The 19,978-nt window shown below is 42.5% G+C and overlaps 1 protein-coding gene across 6 annotated transcripts in view; it reads right to left on the minus strand.

Moving 5' to 3' along the window:
* The window catches only part of NCKAP5 (NCK associated protein 5), a 1,099,478-nt gene that overhangs the window by 911,591 nt on the left and 167,909 nt on the right, over positions 1–19,978 (minus strand). For 5 of the 6 annotated variants that reach the window (XM_065931416.1, XM_065931418.1, XM_065931417.1 and 2 more), the window contains exon 2: positions 19,086–19,215. The exons of the other annotated variant lie outside the window; for it this stretch is intronic. In XM_065931416.1, the coding sequence (XP_065787488.1) occupies positions 19,086–19,154 (69 nt within the window). In that variant the 5' untranslated portion in view covers positions 19,155–19,215. The remainder of the gene's footprint in view (positions 1–19,085; positions 19,216–19,978) is intronic. 6 annotated transcript variants of the gene reach the window in all.

Consider the following 19,978-nt stretch of genomic DNA (forward strand, 5'->3'; position numbering starts at 1 on the left):
TTCATTTAGTTAGTCAATTGATTATTTAGGTGTGTATACAAAGGCTATAGACATAGAAATCTTGATTTGGAATGGGTAGCCATTTCCTTCTCCAGGAGATCTTCTCAACCCAGTGTTGCGTTAGTTTCAACACAGTGATTCACTAATAATAAGTGTGTGTGTGTGTGTGTGTGTGTGTATAACTGAATCACTGTGCTATACACCTGAAACTAACACAAACTGTACATCAATTATACTTCAATTAAAATTTTAAAAATAAAAGAATGTGTGTGGCTCACTCTCTGTACTCAGTAAAACAGAGCTTTACGTAGTGGCTGTAGGGACACATAAAAAGAACAAAGCCAGGGCCACTGCCATGATACTTTGTTTTTATTTCACCATTATCCTTCATTTTCTTTTGCTCAGGCATTCATGGACCATCTTGGAAAGCGGCCCTCCACCAGGTACTGGTGGGGTCTCACCGTACACAAATCAAAACCCTTATTCCTTATCCTAATTCCATATTGTTACTGTTCTCATTTGTTACTGAGGTATAATTTTTATTTTATTTTGTTTACTGGGGTATAATTTTTAACTCTCTCAATTTTTTTTTTCTTCTCATGTCACTTGATTCTAAAATAAGTCCTGAAGAAAACAGAGGCTCAGAAAAGGTTAAAGGGCACACAGCCAGGCAGCAGCAGAGCTGGACCATGTTTTGCGACACTGAGAGCTACACGCCATCTCTACCAGCCTGTCCCCTTTCCTTTCTAAAGGAGCCCCACGGCAATGTGCTTATCAACAGGGACAGTCGATCCTCTCTGGGCCAAAGGACTTTACATACCAAATGTGTGACTTGCAAAGCTGTGCTCTCACTAATAACCACTATAAATACTTTTCCAATTTCCCACTGGGGATATGGTAACCACATAGGGAAAAGGATTAACTATCTTTCTGGTCCTATTCTACTAACACTCATCCTGGTTAATTCCTCACTTAAAACCAGGGTTTTTTGTTGTTGTTGTTGTTGCTGTGTCTTCCAGATAATCTCCAATTATCAAATAAATATAAAAGAAATATAGATTTGATCATTAATTAAGTATTTCAAATATTTAGTGCAGGGTATAGAAAAACTAAGCAACTGACTTTTGGTTGAGTTTGGTTCTTGTTCTGAAACAAATGCCACCTCTTACTAATGTGGGTGATCTGTCTGGGGCAAGTGATTGAACCTTTCTGAGCCTCAGTTTCCACATCTATAAAATGGAAAGCATGTTATCTGCTTCACAGATTGTTGGGAAAACTTACTGGAATATAAACTCCATTAGAGAAGGCCAGTATCTGGCTTGTTTAACCACAGAATTCATTAAAGAATCAAGCACAATAAATATTTGTTAAAGGATTGATTAAAATATGTAACCTGGATCAGTACAGTATCCTGAATGAGACATAATCTAATTCTAAGCTAATGTCTTCCATTTCGATGTTTTCTTTCATTTATTCAGAGGATTGGGCTCCATGGCATCTGTACAAATAAATGTTTAATGGATATAATTGGCAAGGAGGGAAGAACTTTTATATAAAAAAGTTCTTTAAAAAGAGTTTCATAGAAAACACTACCAGGAAAGTCTTCCAGAGACATGCGAGAGGGTTGTGAAGATGTCTGAGTTGCTTGGATTAACTGTAGGTTATCACCCATTCTTAATGACAGAGACCACTGTCCATGAGCCCCACCAGAGCTGTCAAGAGTGAGGAAAGGAGGGGCGTCCCTGATGGTCCAGTGGTTAAGACTCTGCACTTCCAATGCAGGGGATGCAGTTTCAATCCCTGATTGAGGAACTAGGATCCCACATGCTGTGTGGTGAAGCCAAAATATTTAAAAAAACAAACAAACAAATTAAAAAAAAAAAAAAGAATGAAAGAAAACCTTCCCAGGAAGAGCCAAGTCTAAGAGTCCTGGTGGTGATCCTCCTCTTACTGTCCTGAGTGAAAATTACCTCCAAGTTCCTGAGAAATCTGTATGCAGGTCAAGAAGCAACAGTTAGAATTGAATATGGGACAACAGACAGGTTCCAAATTGGGAACGGAGTAAGTCAAGGCTGTGTAATGTCACCTTACTTATTTAACTTATATGCAGTACATCATAAGAAACGCTGGGCTGGAGGAAGCACAAGCTGGAATCAAGATTGCCAGGAGAAATATCAATAACCTCAGATATGCAGATGACACCACCCTTATGGCAGAAAGTGAAGAACTAAAGAGCCTCTTGATGAAAGTGAAAGAGGAGAGTGAAAAAGTTGGCTTAAAACTCAACATTCAGAAAACTAAGATCATGGCATCTGGTCTCATCACTTCATTGCAAATAGATGGGGAAACAATGGAAACAGTGGCAGACTTTTTGGGGGGTGGGGTGCTCCAAAATCAATGCAGATGGTGTTTGTAGCCATGAAATTAAAAGACACTTGCTCCTCAGAAGAAGAGCTATGACCAACCTAAACAGTATATTAAAGAGCAGAGACATTACTTTGCAACAAAGGTCCATCTAGTCAAAGTTATGGTTTTTCCAGTAGTCATGTATGGATGTGAGAGTCGGACTATAAAGAAAGCTGAGTGCCAAAGAATTGATGCTTTTGGACTGTGGTGTTAGAGAAGACTCTTGAGAGTCCCTTGGACAGCAAGGAGATCCAACTAGTCCATCCTAAAGGAAATCAGTCCTAAATATTCATCGGAAGGACTGATGTTGAAGCTGAAACTCCAATACTTAGGCCACCTGATGCAATGAACTGATTCACTAGAAAAGACCCTGATGCTGGGAAAGATTGAAGGCAGGAGGAGGAGTGGACGACAGAGGATAAGATGGTTGGATGGCATTACTGACTCAATGGACACAAGTTTGAATAAGCTCCAGGAGTTGGTGGTGGACAGGGAAGCCTGCGTGCTGCATTCCATGGGGTCACAAAGAGTTGGACACGACTGAGTGACTGAACTGAACTGAGAGTCACAAGCTCTTAGCCCCTTCAAGGCTCCTGGGGAAAGAGCTCTGACCCCAAATACCATGTATGATCTGTTTTCCATCATAGGAAAATTTTTTTTTAAATGTCTGATTTTGGGTGTTTAGCTCCATGGGAAACTACCACCACAAATTGAATTTTGGAAATTCAATTCAATTTAAAATGCATTAAACTCTATTTAAAGAAACTTTCTGGGGAGTCCTTTGTTATATGAGGAATCTCTGTGGAAAGAGGAAAAAAGCACCCCCCCCCCCATGCATCTTTTATGTAAAACCTAGAGTCATATAAATAGAACTTTCTTAAACCAAGGTGTGAGCACAGCCTCACTTGCAAAGTGGTGAAGTTCCTGGAATTTCACAGCAGCTTGTTCCATCCTTCTGCCTGCTCCGAATCCTGGTAGGACCTCTCATCAAAAAACTGAGGAAGGTTTCTAAACATGAAGGAGGCTACACTGATATCAGATGTAAAGGCCTTCAAACCAATAGGAAAACTGCTTTGAGAAGAACCACTGTCAAATGGCTATTGAAGCTACAGCTGAGAACCCTCCAGAAGATGGTATCATGTAAGTAGCCCATCCCATCACCATGGGAAAGGGAAGTCAGAAAGTCCCCAGTCAAACCCAGAGAGGCAAGTTCCTCTCAACTCTAAAATGCATTCAATATACACATGGACAGTGCAGGCATTACAAACAGCATAAGCTTTTTGGTAAGAATGACCTTGGAGTTTATTAGTCGAGTGATCTTGGAGCACTCAACTCATTTAACTTCTGAGCCTCAGTTTCATCTGTACAATGGGGATATTACAGTCCCTCCCTGTAGAGTTGTTATGAAAATTAAATGAATTGAACATAAATAAAATATTTAAGTTCAGCACCCAGGATACTGCAAATGCTCTGTAATGTTAGCTGCTATTATTATCAATGCCACTTATTCAAATGGGAATTAAAAATCATAAAGAATATTTTAAGGTCATCTGATTTTTCCATAACACCATCATCATCATTTCACACAATGTGATGACACATTGAGGGGCGTGTGTAACTGGTCCCCCTCTTTCTATCTCAGAATTCACATCCTATACATTGGAGCTATTCCATCCTGAACCAATAGCTGGATATTGTCCTCTTTTCCTCCAATAGAACACACTAGTTTTGTGCTTCATTCTCTCAAAATCCTTTCTCAGCCAAACGACAATTGGACAAGCTGATTCCCTTTCAGGTGACATAATATGAGTCACTTGAGTGCTTACAAATGAATTTTAATTCTAAAATTACAGTACCACTCAGCACTCACATTTAAGGTAGCAAAGTACCCAAGCAAAGGATTAGGCCCTAATTAGAAGCAGGTTGTAAATATTATATGAGTACCTTGGTGTTTCTGCTCAGTTTAAGTTACACTGACTTCCAATCATGCGCTTTATCTCTTGGCAGGCATACGTAGGTGCCCAATAAATGTTACCTTTGGTGATAATAAAACAAAAAGCCTAACTTTAAAAAGTGAAATATCCAAAAGACCATTGTCTGCATTCTTGGCAGTGAACAGGGAGCCTGTTTTCCCAAGTCAGCAGCCTCTGAGGAGGCTGGCCAGGGGCCAATTCCCAGGGCTGGTGCATTCTTGGGGCCTGGCAAGAGGCCACAGGGCCCCTGTTTCCTTTCTCGTTCTCTTTATGTAGTGGAAAATCTTTCCCACTCCGACCCCTCCAAGTCTTCCCCCCACCACCCCGCCCCATTGCAGTGAAGAGAGGGAGTCACATGGGAAATGGTCCCCAGCCCCTTCCCCGAATCTCATCTCCCACTGCTCTGAGCTGGCACATCTCAAAGCAAGCGAAGGCATCAGGCAGACAAAGGGGAGCTCTGATGCCCAGTCCTCCTGCCTGATTTTATCAGGGTCACAGGGCCTGGGGCCCAAGACCCAGCAGGCCCCTGTCACAGGGGGTCATTGTACAGTTGCTTGGAAAACTGTGGGCACTTCTGGAAGCCTTTCGAATACAATTGCCTGTTATAAATAGACATTGGCTGGGCTTCAAGGGTGACAGCAGTAGGCCAAAAGTTCCAGAAAAAACATAACGCTCCATATAAGAAGGTCTGGAGTACAGCTCATTAATAGGCAAAGACCAACTGAGCCACTGGACGAAGAAGAAAGGAATCCAAGGTTTGGTCAGGCACAACCTGGAGTTAACACCTGGGTGAACATTTCTAGCTAATATTAATAACATCACAGAGATGCCATTCAGCTTTTAAACATCATATAGGAATATATGCAAACCACACATTAAGAAAACATCTTTTCTGAACACCCCCTTCCATCTGCAGACAAAGAAAACTGCCATCTGGAGGCCCCACAGTGGCCAGCTCCACAGATTTTCAGCACAGAGGAGCCCACTTGCCAAGCACTGGGCTGTGTGCTCTGCTTGAATCCTTTCTGTTCATTCTCTCAACATCCCTTTGAGGAGGAGATTAGCACCTCTTCCTATAGATGAGAGCACGGAGGCTCAGAGGAGGTAAAGAGCATGGCCAAGCTCACACAGGTAGGCAGAACTGGGCAGGCTGAGATTCAAATCCAGTTCAGGCTGATTCTCCAGCCAGCCCATGCTCTTTCCACTACATTACATGACATTGGTTTCTGTTGTAGCCTTTGAAAGGAGTATTCTGTCCACAGGAGGCTCTGAGTGCGTATTTCTTCCTAAAGCTGCCACTGCTATGTATATTTTTGATCCACTGAAGGTTAGCAGGTCGGAGCTGCAGCAGGGCCATGACACAAGATGTTTCATTTACAAAGCATCCTACAGCCTCCAGAACAACCTCTTGTTCTTTTTTGTTCAATGCCAATGGTGACTTTATTATGCACATAAATTATGTGGAGTCACAGACTGTCTTCATCACTAATTTTTTTTTAATTGAAGTACAGTTGATTTAAACATTATGCTAGTTTCAAGTATACAGCAGACTGATCCAGTTTTATACATATATGTATATAATACATGTAAACATATATTATTTTTCAACTTCTTTTCCATTATAGGTTATTATAAGATACTGAGGATAGTTCCCTGTTCTACACAATAGGTCCTCGCTGTTTATCTCCTTTATATATAGAATACAGACGTGTGTATATGTTAATCCCAAACTCTTAATTTATTCCTCCCTCTATCTCATTTCCCTTTGGCTAGGTTGTTTTCGAAGTCTGGGAGTCAATTTCTGTTTTGTAAATAAGTTCATCACTTTTTTAGATTCCACTTACAAATGAGATCACATGATACCCATCTTTCCCTATATGACTTCACTTAGTATGATAACTACTTGCTCTTTATTTAATTTTGCTTTCATAGCCTCCCCACCACTGAGGACACAGGGATTCCGAGAGTTTCAAAGACTTGCTGAAGCCCACACATCTACTAAAGGGTGCACTACAGACTTCGAGTTCTAATACAGTGATTAATCCACTAGATCACACTCTTTGAACTCCAGCCACGGCACAACACATACATAGCCCTGTACTGGGCATTTTTATGAGGACCCTGGAAGAGAAAACCATGCCTCTGGTCACATGGAACTTATCTTCTGAAGGTGTGACATCATATTGCTCAAGTCAAATTAAGTTGGTGAATCTAACAGGCAAGAATGCATTTCTAATATGTAAATAATAAACTAGTCTGACTTAGGATAGTATTATCTTCTCATCCCAGAAGTGTCAGAAGAGAGGGAATGAGGTAGGGCATATATTTACATGGGATACATGCACTGAATACTCCCTGTGCGCCCCTACACACCCACTCTCCATGCTTCTCTGCACTGCCCCAGTCCACAGATGCTCTGAGGGCCCCTTTCTCTAGGGCTTTCAATTGGGCTTGACAAATGGGAGGTGCCTGGAGAAGGCAATGGCACCCCACTCCAGTACTCTTGCCTGGAAAATCCCATGGATGGAGGAGCCTGATGGGCTCCAGTCCATGGGGTCGCTAAGAGTCAGACACGACTGAGCGACTTCACTTTCACTTTTCACTTTCGTGCATTGGAGAAGGAAATGGCAACCCACTCCAGGGTTCCTGCCTGGAGAATCCCAGGGACAGGGGAGCCTGGTGGGCTGCTGTCTATGGGGTCGCACAGAGTTGGACACAACTGAAGCGACTTAGCAGCAGTAGCAGCAGGAGCCTGGAGAGTGAGAGTTTTCAAGTCCTGATCACCTCCCGCTGGTCGTCTGCGTCCTTCCATCTAAGATGACACCTCCTACCAAGGGGCTCCCTGCTGACAGCCACATGACTTTCTGGTTACCTCCTCCCCTTGGCCAGTCCTTTCATGCCTGGCATCATGGTGGCGCCCCACTCCTTCCAACCTTGGTGCTGCACTCTGGTCATGTAAGTTTCACTGAATTCCATCACCTCTTGGTAAAGAGGTTCCTTACTAAACCCTCCTCTGGGTCAGAGTGCCATCTGTTTCCTTTGAGAACCTCAATGGATGCAATAAATAAGGAAACAAAGTTGCTGATGAAGCATCTGTGTAGGCAAAACTATGGACCCTTATTCAGGTCCTCCTAAGAGGATGGCAAATGCTAACCATGTGACACTTGACTCTCTCGTAGCCTCACTTCCTCCTTACTGCACCTCACGAAACAGGAATGAAGTCAGGTATTCTGCAGAGCCCCAAACTTGGCCCAGGAGATCACCAATAGCTTCCTCTACCACCATCTAGCTAGGATTCCAACCAGGGAGGAGGGAAGGACAGACAGTACCAGCTATATCCCAGTCATATCTAGTGGGTGCCTTCAAGAATGTCAGCTCAGGTTGTACCCACCGACATCAACCCCTGCCAGCCTTCAAGGCCTCGCTGTTCTAGGGGTGGCAGGCCTCTGACCACAGCTCCACCTCACAAAAAGGCTAACAACCCCTGAGCCTGCTTCTCTTCTGGCCCTGACAGATGGATCCCAGAATTCACTAGACCAAATGATTTTATTTCCCTCAACACATGCATGAGAGCAGTCAATGGATTAATTGTATTAGGAAACCTACCAAGCTGAAGACAACTGCTTCAAACTAAGAACCGAAAAGGTGCTGAAAGACAGAAGGCAAGCAAACCTCAGAGGCATCTTTGGAAATGGACAATTATGATCCATTAAGCCTAGTTAAGGGACTGAAATTTATGAGGAGGAAACATCTGGAGCTGCCTAGAATGCAAAGGAACCAGAAGGAACCACTGTTTGGGCTTGTAGAGAGCAGCCCAGACAAATGGGATTCTGTGTTAGGCAAAAGCTGCAAAATTAGTACATGAAAGGGACAAGAGTCGAAGCAGTGCATCTGGTGTTAAGTGAAGCGTTTTAATACGGTGGCTCCTGGATTTGCTTTTGAAATATTAATTGAAATTGGGATGAATATGAGGGCTGTCACATGAATAGAAAACTGGCAAGAGGTTCATAAATACTGGCTAAGCTGAGCCAAGTCAACAGAACACACAAAGGCAACAGAAAGTAATAAAAACACTGAATTCATAGTCATGAACCCTGTGGATATTTAATAAATATTAATTGATAATAATGAACTAGAGTATAGGGTGGTAAATTACTGTGAGACAATTAATCTGCTGAAATGCAGCTAATATATATATACAGCAGGTATACACTGATAAATGAATGAGAAGAAAGGAAAATAAAAGTGATTTATCTGTGAGGTGCATTTTGCCTGTCACCAGGATGCATGGGTAAGAGAATATTAATAAAAGGGTGGGGAGGGGTGGCTAGAGGGGACAAGAGGAAAGTTAACATGATAATTCAAGATCACAACAGAGCTTTCTTAGGGTCTCAGCAATTCCACAAGTATAAACCAGGCACCTCGGAGTCCTAGTCTGTTCTTTTAAGACACTGTGGCTTTCTCAATCAATTTCTGCTTCTGGGAACTCAGAGACACCATAGATTAAGGTGGACCAATTTTCTAGAGGGGGATATGAAAACTTTCCTTCTTGAGAAGCCCCCCTCCCTGATCAATACAGCCAGAGAGCAACCTCTCCTTTCTAAACCCCAGCCTTCTTGCTTGCACCACTGCATACCTGCTGTTATTACTATGATTTCTGTACATGTGATTAGATTTCTTAAGCTTTGTAAAGCAGAAATCACGCCATGCATTTCTCAGCACTCAGCTTACAGTGCTTCAGACCTGCTAGATGCTCAGCTGATTCATTAGAAACTCTAGAAAGGAAAGTAAGCACCTAGCAGAGAGAACACCCCAGCTACCTTTCAGGTTTGAGGACCTGCTTTTAAGGCGATCGATGAAAGCTCTACCTCTTGTTAGGGACAAAGTACTAGAGAGAGTCCGCTGCAGGAATGATCTCAGGCTGCCAGAGAATGATGCAGAAAACTCAGTTGCCATGGAAACTTGTCTGATCTGATAATTCCCACTGTTGAAAGATGGAGAGACACCAGGAGAATGGCAAGCAGATCTCTGAGTCTTAAGACAACACAGAACACACCAAGCAAACGTCTCTGTTCATTTGTACTTATTTCTTGTGTAGAGGTAGTTTCATTTCATCATCCACTCATAACACAGTGTTTGCAAAGAGCTTTCAAAACGTTCCCAGCTCCTGGTTTGATTTGGTGATCCGTGAGACGCTACCTATGCACAGCAGGCAGACAGCACTCACGGCAGCAGCTGAGCACAGGTGACGGAAGCAGGTGCCGTTGAGACCTGCTCTGTGACCTGGGGAAGGGAAGTCATCTGTCTGCAGGTGCTACAGGCTGGACTTTCTAGACTAAAAGCAGATAGAGCCACCTAGCCATTCTTGAGTCAGATGCTCTTGAGAATCTGATTATACCTGTGGACCTGCCCCTCAGAAAAATACACTTAAGCATATACACAAAAAACCTAATATATTTCAGAAAATTTAAACCTCTGAAATCTTGTCATAAATGTGCCTATCAAGTACCTTGGGACTCAGGGTCCAGATATGGTAAGATTTCTGATGTATAATAATAAAAACTTTAGCCACACATTAGACTCATCCCTGGGCAAAACAGAAAAGCAGAGTATCATCAACCCTCCCAATCAGCATTCGTTGTTTACCAAGTAGTTGCATCTTCCCCCATATGCAGTATTTCCTGCTGGTTGGTACATGCCATAAACAGCTACTCACTGGCACATTCACTCACTCATTCATTTCATGGATAGTTTTCTATGCATCAGACTCTAGGGATGCAAATATGAGTATGAAAAGGCCCGTGTCCTCAAGGGGCATTCAGTTCAGTCAGGGCTGACTGTGCTCCCCTGGGGACATTCAGCCATGTCTGGAGGCGGTTCTGGTCATCGAAACTGAAGGAAGAGTGCTAATGACACCCAGTAGGTAGAAGCCAGGGATGCTGCTAAACATTCTACAACGCACAGGACAGCCCTCACAACAAAGAAATACAGGGTCCAAAATGTCAGCAGTGCCTCGGTTGAGGTTCTTCAGTAGACAAGCGTGTGCTCAAGCGGTACGTGTGGAGATAAAGATCAGAAGTGACTATTACAGCACCTTAGGAAAGGACATTTTAATAAGAACTCTGATTTATTTATTTACATCTGCCTGATTTTCAATAATGAGACGAAGAAAAGATGAGTGAGAATAGTCATTTAAGGGGAGCCATCACCATAATAAAGGTAGACCCTCCTATGGGCGGCATCGGAGGAAGGGGCACCAATTGCAAGGAGTGGGCAAACACATGACATATTCTGGGAATCTCCTCATGGGAAATGATGCTGGCTCCGTATCCATCTCCATTAGGCAGTGGCCCAGTCAAAAGGAGGTTGAGTCATTTGGTAGGCATCGCTCAAGTCATACATCCTGCTTCTTACTGGGGCACACCTGTATTTTTGATGTACCCCATCATTCACCACTTTCTCCCAATTCTACTCCTGTCTAGTCAATAATTTCACCTTGTACATGTACACACCACAATGATTCCTCATATGGCTAAAAACATTAACTTATGGATAAATTATATATTATAAATATGTATCTATCATATATAAGTTGTGTGTGTACTACAAAGTTTCATCTTTATAGAAGTTGGTTCCAAGACCTGGTTCACATGAAAAAACACAAGACCAGATTAGGCCTAGACCAAGTTTCAACACGCATTTTTTCATTCTTTATAACCCTCCACCTCCAACCTCTGCCCCTTGACAATTCTTTTGTCAAAATCAGGACCAGCCCTCTGTCATCAGGAGGCAAAGATATGGCAGATGAGCCAAAGCACGTGTAAACCTCTAGACCTGTTGAGTCTGGAGCTCTTTATGGTTGGGAAGCAATCACATGAGGAGCTCCCAGTCACTGGCAGAAAAAAGTTTTCTGCTTCCAAGCTGCACAGCAGAGAGTGGTCTAGAGGTAGCCTGATCTGAGTTGAAATCCCAGCTCATCACTCACTCTAATTCCCTTTGCAGTCCTCTAGCCTTGAGGAAGTTGATGAGCTCATTAAGCCTCAGAGTTCTCATTTGTAAAGTAGGAATAGTTAGAGTTCCTACCTTAAAGGGCTTCATGAGTATTAAATGACAGTTTCAGTTTCCACCTAAAGCACTGAGCAGACTGCCTGGCACATAGTAAGCCTCAACAAATTGCCACTATTATCACTAAGGGAAGAAAGCCCTCCTGGTTGAGAGTCAATGCGTGACTCTAGGCCTAAACATGCTGAGATGTCTGCTAAGGTGGCTTCTATATTAGATTCAACCGGCCGCGCTGCTGACACTCTAAGCCCCTTGGCTTGGGCATATTCTACACATGGTCCTCTGTTCTACTCTGCCTTCAGACTCTGTCCCCAGCAGTAGCGTTGCTCAGTTCTTTAACCTCCCTCCCACCACTGTTCTTAATGGATTACAATCTCTTTCTGTTTGTCCGGAGCCCCTTTACAACCCTTAGCAACCAGGTACTGTGGGCTATGCCCACTTGACCAAGCCTCTCTGGTCTTCCCCCCAACTCCGCCCCCCACTCATCTGCCCTGAATCTATCCATAGTCCCCAAGGATCTGTGCTGCTACAGGGCAGCTGGACAGGGTATTTCTCATCTTCTCTTGACCTGCCATGATGGTCAAGATGCTGGGCTAGGCTAGTAGGCAGATTCACTAGGTAAATGTCCATATAAGGATCTGACACTTCTCAACCTCTACCATTTTCTACTTTCAAGGGGAGCAGTCAGATTCAGCATGCCACTTCAGAAAGGTGACTAACCTAGACAAAAGCTGGTCTGTTCTCCATTGTTGCTTTTTCTTTAAAAAAGACCAGCTGGACCCTCAGGCATCAAACCATACCCTCCAACAGTAGGCTCCAATGCATGGTCTGTTCTTAGGACATCTAATAGATGGATAAGAGAATAGCCCCATTAGAGGAAATAATGTGGTTGGGAAATAAGAAGCTCCCTCACATTCCTTGACCCTCCTCCACTTGATGCTCATTTGGGAAATCTCAAACAATCCTGACACCAGAGAACAAAGGTCAGGCTTCCCAGGGAACAGCTTGGCCTTTGCCCAGTGGTCACAGCACTGAGTAAACCATACTTTACATTTGCTTCCATTAGTGGAACGGGTCAAGAGTAGTTAGGATTTGAGTAGCTGGAAACCTTCTCCTGCAAACTGGTAGTTTTTGCACAACAGTGAGGGGTGGTCTAACTGTAATACGAAAAGAGTAGAGAAGGCTAAAGAAATGCCTGGAGCATTCCAAGATGCAGATTTTTTTCCTGAGTATTCACAATCCAATGGCTACTTGGAGCCACACTAACCATGACCTTACTTCATGTTTAGAAAAAGTCTCAGTGAGTCAGGAACTTTCTAAAATCTTTTCCTTTGTTCAACTTCTGGCCACTTGAAGATCTTCATTTTTTATGTTAATAGCCTCAACCTACCCCTTTGCCTGCCTTGGTGTATTGTGTATCCTGAGTGGAAACACAAATCACTACTCAGAAAGGCAGCGCCCAGGAAAAATCCAACCTGCACTCTCAGAAGTTTCCCGTTTCTGTAACGTGTGCATATACCCTGTAGAATCCAGCCTGCTGCCTGTCTTTGTAAATAAAGTGTTATTGGCACACAAGTCCCACCCACTGATTCGTGTCTTGTCTGTGTCTGTTCCCAGGCTACAACAACAGAGTTGAGTCATCATGACTCCTTGGGCCTGCAATGACTCAACCGGACATTCTCTGGCTGTTTACAGAGTTTGCTGACCCCTACTTTGAATAGCTTCCAGTCACTAAACATGGGGATATAACAAGATAAAACAGCAGAAAGGTTTAATTCTGTGTGTTAGTCAGAGCTCTGTGTGTGTGTGTGTGTGTGTGTGTGTGTGTGTGTGTGTGTGTGTGTGTGAATAAAGAGATTTATCATGGGAGATTACACTTGTGATTATGGAGGCTGAGAAGTCCCATCACTCTCTGGGAGCTGGAGGCCCAGGAAAGCTGGTGATATAGTTGATGCAAAACCCCAAGGTCTGGGAGTCAGGGAGCCAGTGATACAGGTCTCAGTCTGAGTATAAAGGCCTAACAAGCAGGAACACCCTTGTCTGAGGACAGAAGAAGATGAACTCACCCACTGTCTACCTTTTTGTTCTATACAGGCACTCAACAGATCAGACAATATCCACCCCCATTGATTAAAGCAGTCTTCTATATTCAGCCTACTAATGCAGATCCTAGTCTCTGATGAAAATACCAGCAAGACACACCCAGAAATAATGTTTTGCCAGCTATCTTGGCATCCCTTAGCCCAGTTGAAGTGAATATAAAATTAATCATCACAATTTGATATAAGGAAGAAGCTTTCCTGGGAAAAAAATAATTCAGCAATGAAGTGAGCTGCCGCAAAGGGGCACAGCACTATATCCGCGGGTTGATTCTTTCTTCTCTTCTATCCCAGTCTTCACTTCCTAAATTTCCTCCATTGCTTCAAAGCACAGCTCTCACTGCAGCTCCTGTGTGGTCTCCTTACATCCTCCCAGAAGGATCTCAACTCCTGTCACTGTCAATGTCACAACTGGTTTACCTTCTCTGTGTTATGTCATTTTTCCTCTTTAATAGGTTAGCTTCTACAAATAAACTATAAACACTTTCAGGAGTGTTACCTTGTATCAGGCAGGGGCACCCTGCAGGAAAAAGGTAACACACTCAAACCACCTAATTGAGGAAATTTTGGTAAAAGAAACTATTCACTGAAGTGTGGGTAGACTGAAAGCAAACCAATGTGAGATGGGCTGGCGACATCGAGGAATCATCACTACCATAATGTCTGTAGGAACCTGGGGAGAGAGAAAGTGCCAGAACACAAGGAGCTGTGATTATAACTGCAGCTAGAGTTGTGGGATAGGATTGCCCAACAAAAGCCGTGGCCTTGGGAAGAGGAGCCCAGTCACTGTGGTCCACAGCGAGGCAGAGAGACAGCAGGAAAACAATTACCTTGACCTCTCTCTCCTCCCCACCAATGACGTCCTGCTAGGTCTTCCCATTGGCTAAACTGAACGAGATGCCAGAAGGCCAGGGATTCTTTTGACAAGGCCCATGTAGTATATCCTGCAGGGAAGGCCAGCCAGGTGGAGGAGGATGGAGTGCATCTGGAGTGGGGGTGGTGGTAGAATGGCAACTCTCCAGCCCATCCCATGGCTACCAGAGCATCTTAAACGTAAAGCAGGTTTTCAGCAGTGCTTGTTGGTCGACAAAGTTAATGGGGCCTGGGGAAGGCCTAATTGCTCTAATGATTTGGAGGCACACCATCAAAGAGGTTGAAGGATGAACTGAAGGTCATGCATAGGGCCTTTCCTGCCGCCGCAAGTCTATCAAAACTGTGCTGAGGTTAGGTGCAAGGACCTAGTATGTTTTGTCTTCCTTTTGGTGAGGGAGAAAGGATTGGGGTACCAACTGCAATTCATCATTCCTAAGAGAAACTGTTACTCCTATCTGTGCTTAAAAGCAAACAGCATTCTTCCCAAAATTAAAAGAGAATCTTTGCTCTTGAAATGTGAGCTGGTAAAAATGATAATTCACTCCCTGACTTGCTCATCAGCTAAATGCTATCCACAGCTACAAGTGTCAAATAGCTAAACACATAGCCTGGGGATGATTCTTAAAAACAAAGCACATTGTGAAATGCTGACTTTTTCTGATCAGAAAACATCCTGGGGTGTGGGCTGAAGAGCTTTGGGTAAAGAAGAAGCCCCAATTTCTGGGGTGATTTTTATTGTTATCAGAGAGATGACTGCGCTTGCCATGGATATGCGGCTACTTGGCACACTCCTACTGGAAGAGGCAAATGTGCAGTCACTTGTCTTTCTCTCAGGGACTTTACCCCTGACACTGAAGCATATTTTTCATTTCAGTTTCACTTCCCTGCCACTTTTGTCTTTAAAAGGATGATTTATCAAGTAAAAAATCATCAACATCAAAGAATACTCAACCCTTACTAGGGTGGGCATGTGTACAGACACACGCACACACACACACACACACACACACACCCTCCCCATGTCATATCCTGAAAGAAAAATTGTGACCAAGGACCACAAACTCGTATTCCCTCATTTGGAGCTTTTCTTCAGTATCTTGACTGTGAGGTTTTTTTTTTATTCTGTGGTTCCTCCAGCATAAAATTTTAAAAACTGTTTTGGGGGGGGCAATAATTTCTACTCAACACTTCACAATTTGATTATGAAAAATAAAAAGTGTAATGAAGTTAATAGTCCCTTATCCTTGCAGTACATTCTAAGGAATTTTTTGCCTGCAAAAATCTGTAAGTGGAAATTACCTCTGGGCCCTCTATAATTCTCAAAAATATGGCTCATAATGATGACTGCAGTAGAATGTCAAGACTTAAGAGTTCAGTTATGTTTCTCTTTCTTCTGCTAAGTTTTCCAAAAGGGTCTTCTCTTACTTGGCTATTAATAGAGAACGAAAAACAAAGAAGTGAATCTTCAGGTTGGAAGCTTCACTTCTACTCTTGGTTGTATCCTAATTGTGTAGCCTCAGGGAAAGCACTTAACCCTGCCGATTATTAACCATCAAGTTGGCCAAAAAGTTTGTTTGGGCTTTTCCATAACATTTACTGAAAAAATATGAATGAATCTTTTGACCAACCCAATACTTCTTCTGTAAAGTGGGGGGACTAGATAATCCATTCTCAAATTGCATTCTATGATTTAAAAGTAGCATAGAATAGAGTGGGATAGAAAGACCCAAAGTAAACATGACTTGGGAATGAAGTGTGTGTGATATAATGCCAGGTGTTTCTTCTTTTTTCTTGTATTTCCCAGAAACCCTGGTCTGCAATCATCCTTGTGTGCCTCTTGCCTAGTTATTTGTGTGGTTTTGGCATGGAGTCCAAGAAGAGGACGAAGTCTTGGGTTCAAGTCCTTTACAGGTCAGTCAGCTTTAATCTCCCTCATCTTTTTCTCTTAGAGTCACAATAAAATTCACTTAAGGGCCTTTCAATGGTTCTCACACCCTAAAAACCAACCTGACAAGAATCATTTTGCTGTCATTGTTCCACCAGTGGCATCCTATGTGAGGAAAGAATATAACAGTGAAATAGAAGACAAAAATTAGTCATATGGCCTGTATTGTATAATGATGAGTGGTATTCAAGCATTCCTGTACATGGAGCCACAGAGTCACATGACAGCATACCCACACACTCTTTCAGGATTTTCCCAACATGCACGTGCAAATGTCACACTCAAGTTGCCTCCAGAAAACAAGATATTTCTTTAGTGCAAAAACCCTTCCAGTCATCATTTAGGGAGATTTAACAGGATGATGATTCTCAAATGGTACCAAGCAACACATTCTTTTCACAGTGCTCCCTTAAACTGTAAGTAAAGAAACAGATCCACAGCCCCTACAAGACTCAGGTCAGAGCCACATGCCAGTGGGAATGCAAGCTCAGCCTGGGGATTTCAGTCAGCAAAGGTAATATGAAGGGCTTTGATTTATGCTCACAGTCAAGTCTGCCCTAAGGAAAATTTAAATGTGGGCAAAACTTCATTGAAACACCTTCTCTGATTTTCAGATCCCTCATACCCTTGTGATAATCCACGTCCCCTTCCCTCCTTGCCCCAACCCAGTCCTGGCACACCAGGACTCCATGCTCTGCATGTGTTCCTTTACCAACAACCTCCACAAAATTCTACTCATCTGGCTGACACCTGAGAATGATCCAAGGCCTTTTATTAATGAGTGCTACTGTGAATGATTAAAAGACAATAGCTTACACTGTTTGGTAGAAACATCTCAGGAACTTGTCTTGAAATCAGCGAATTTTTGAAGATAGCTGCTCTCATCTAGGGATCCCGGACCTCAGCTGCAACATTTCCAGCCTCCAGCCACTCCTGCTTGCTTCAGACAGGCCACCACAATCTAAAGGGCTCTGGTCAATCTATCCTGTTACTGTTTGTCCTGAATTCAAGGGATCTTGTATACTGACAGACTCTCACAGTTTGTCTCAAGTCTGAAGTCAAGGGGAGATTCTATCAGCAACCAAGGACCTCTGTTCAGTCCTGAATGGTGGCTTTTTCCTTCAATTCCAGGGCTTGTCCTTATATTGTGCTCCAAAGCATATAGTTACACCATCCCCTAGATTGTCTAGTTGGTAAATATTGTGCAGTGTTAAACATTAATACATTGTACCCTTAAAGCTGTGAGGCCATTTTACCTTCATTTCAAAAATCTGAAAATAAGGCTAGCATATTCCTGAACTCTTGGTGAAATTTAAATGTGAATAAAATAGTATAACACCCCCCTTTAATCAAAAAAAGACAATGGCTTAGCTTAGCTTCTTTGGGACCCAAGGCAGAATTATGAGCTTTAGGGAGTAATCAGCAAGGACGATACTTCTGGGTTAAGAGAAACTTTCTTTTACTACTCATATTATATATACAATGTGAGTGCCTGGCTAAGCATAAGACAGACCCTACTGGCAGATTGATATGTTAGAAGTGTTTCCTTTGGCAAAGAGAAAAAGGGGAGGCTGAGAAACTATCTTCTGATTCTAAGTTTCCCTAGAAGTTGCAAAGGGTATAGACAGAAACACACACACATACTATTCCCACCACACTCTACCTAGAGACAGAAAAACTTCAGAGATGAGAAGGTGCATCCATTGGGAGGAGAACTTAAAATCCTAGAAGAGTTCTTAGCCTCTGAAGGTATGCTGCTCAGTGACTACCTCGGTCACAGAGACAGAGAAGTTGATGTTAAAACCAAAGAACGAGACACAAAAGTTTAACACAATCCTTTCCTCAATTCCCAGAAACTCACAACTACAGTTTGTGATGTGAAACCTCAGAAGTCAGAGATTGGAAGAGGGCAACTGATAAATCAACTCAACAAATCTTTTACTGGACATTTACTCTGACCCCAATTCCAGGCCAGGGACCGGGAAGACACAAAATGAATAAACCACATTCCTCAACAACATGCCAAAGAAGGAACTAAGCTAAATTTTCATGTTAGTAAATGACCAAAAGAGAAAGGAGTGACTTGCTCCATTTGGTTTCTTATTCTGTTCAGATGCCTACTTGAGTAAGTGACCCAAACATCTTAGTTCATACTAAGAAAGAAGCGCCAACATTCAGAAATCACTGATATAGTCTATTTCTTTGAACTAACCATATTCTCATACATGAAACCCAACCAATTTAAGAATGATGATCATCAGCATTCAAACTTTATAAAGTTTATGGACCAATTAACTAATTTCTATACCTAAGATCTCAGAGATTTTCTCTTCTCTTCAGTATTAGAAACTCTACTGAATTCTTATTCAACTTACCCTCAAAGTTAAGATAAGTGGGTGATAGAACAACTATAAATAGGCTTGGCATTTGGCATTAGCCATACAGTAGTGTTTTTGTATGGGTTAAAGTCTACTTCAGCTGGAATTAATGTAATTACATGTAATGCTGACAGATTATGACATTTGCCTGTTAGGACACTATACAAACATTCCAATAACTTGCTGGCTTTTGACTTTGTAAAAAAATAAGTGAAACAAAAATCCCAGGGGATATTGCTAATAGGGTAACTGGAATAGAGGCTTTTGAAAGCATGGGGTTCAAGAAATCATAAAGAATAATGCATTTCAAGCCAAAACATATACAGTGTAATGAATATTTAGTACTTACCACGAGACTGCTATCTAAAGACAGCCTTTTTCCAAAGTCCCTTTTCTCAAGCTGTCTCTTTCCCTCCATGGGTGAAGTGATTTATTTTCCTTTGTGATTTATAAGAATTCCCCTTCTGTTGCCAGGGTCACTGCAAAAAGTGAACATGTGTTTTACTATCCGAGTGAATAGTGTTTAGACCCTTGTTTTTCACTTTCTAACCAAGGGCAAGTGTTGAATCCAAAAATACCCAGGCCCAAATCACAAGTTTAGAACTGGACTCAGAAGCTCTCTCCAGCTGCCAAGGTCAGCATCGTCTTCATGGAGGCCCCTATGTTTTCACAGGTTTTGCTGGCCGAGTTGGGGAATGGGCTTGCAGGTCGAATCAGCAGACTGTGGTGGAGAAAAGCAAACAGCTTCATGCCACACTTGTTTCATACCCGTCCTCTCTCTCTCCGCCAGCATCAACCTGTTGCCAAGTACATAGCTGCTGTCTGCAAATTCCAGGAGACGAAATGAACAAAGCCACACTCCATATCCTAGAGCTGTTGAGTCCAAAACCCAGTGAGGGGAAGCTGAAGCCTGAACATTACTGTCAATATTTAATTAAAAAATACTTAATTTAAACCTATTTGAGGAACATTATAAGATACATTCACTTTGGGATGGGTTGAATCAGAATGAATGGTGATGACATCATTATCATCACTGAGTGATTTAACACTCACTGCACTTCACCAAATCAGATGGAGTCAACACCTGCACTCCACTGAGTTGCTTGTTCTATAATGATTCAGAATTCTGGTTAGTAAGGATGCATTATATGTATTAAACACTAGCTTCCAGTTTTCTCCAAGATATAAAACACTGGAAATGAAAGAAAGGTTTAAACCCAGGCGTTTCTACCTACTAGC

This window comes from Muntiacus reevesi, chromosome 3 (assembly GCF_963930625.1).
Source record: "Muntiacus reevesi chromosome 3, mMunRee1.1, whole genome shotgun sequence".
In the NCBI taxonomy this organism is placed as follows: Eukaryota; Metazoa; Chordata; class Mammalia; order Artiodactyla; family Cervidae; genus Muntiacus; species Muntiacus reevesi.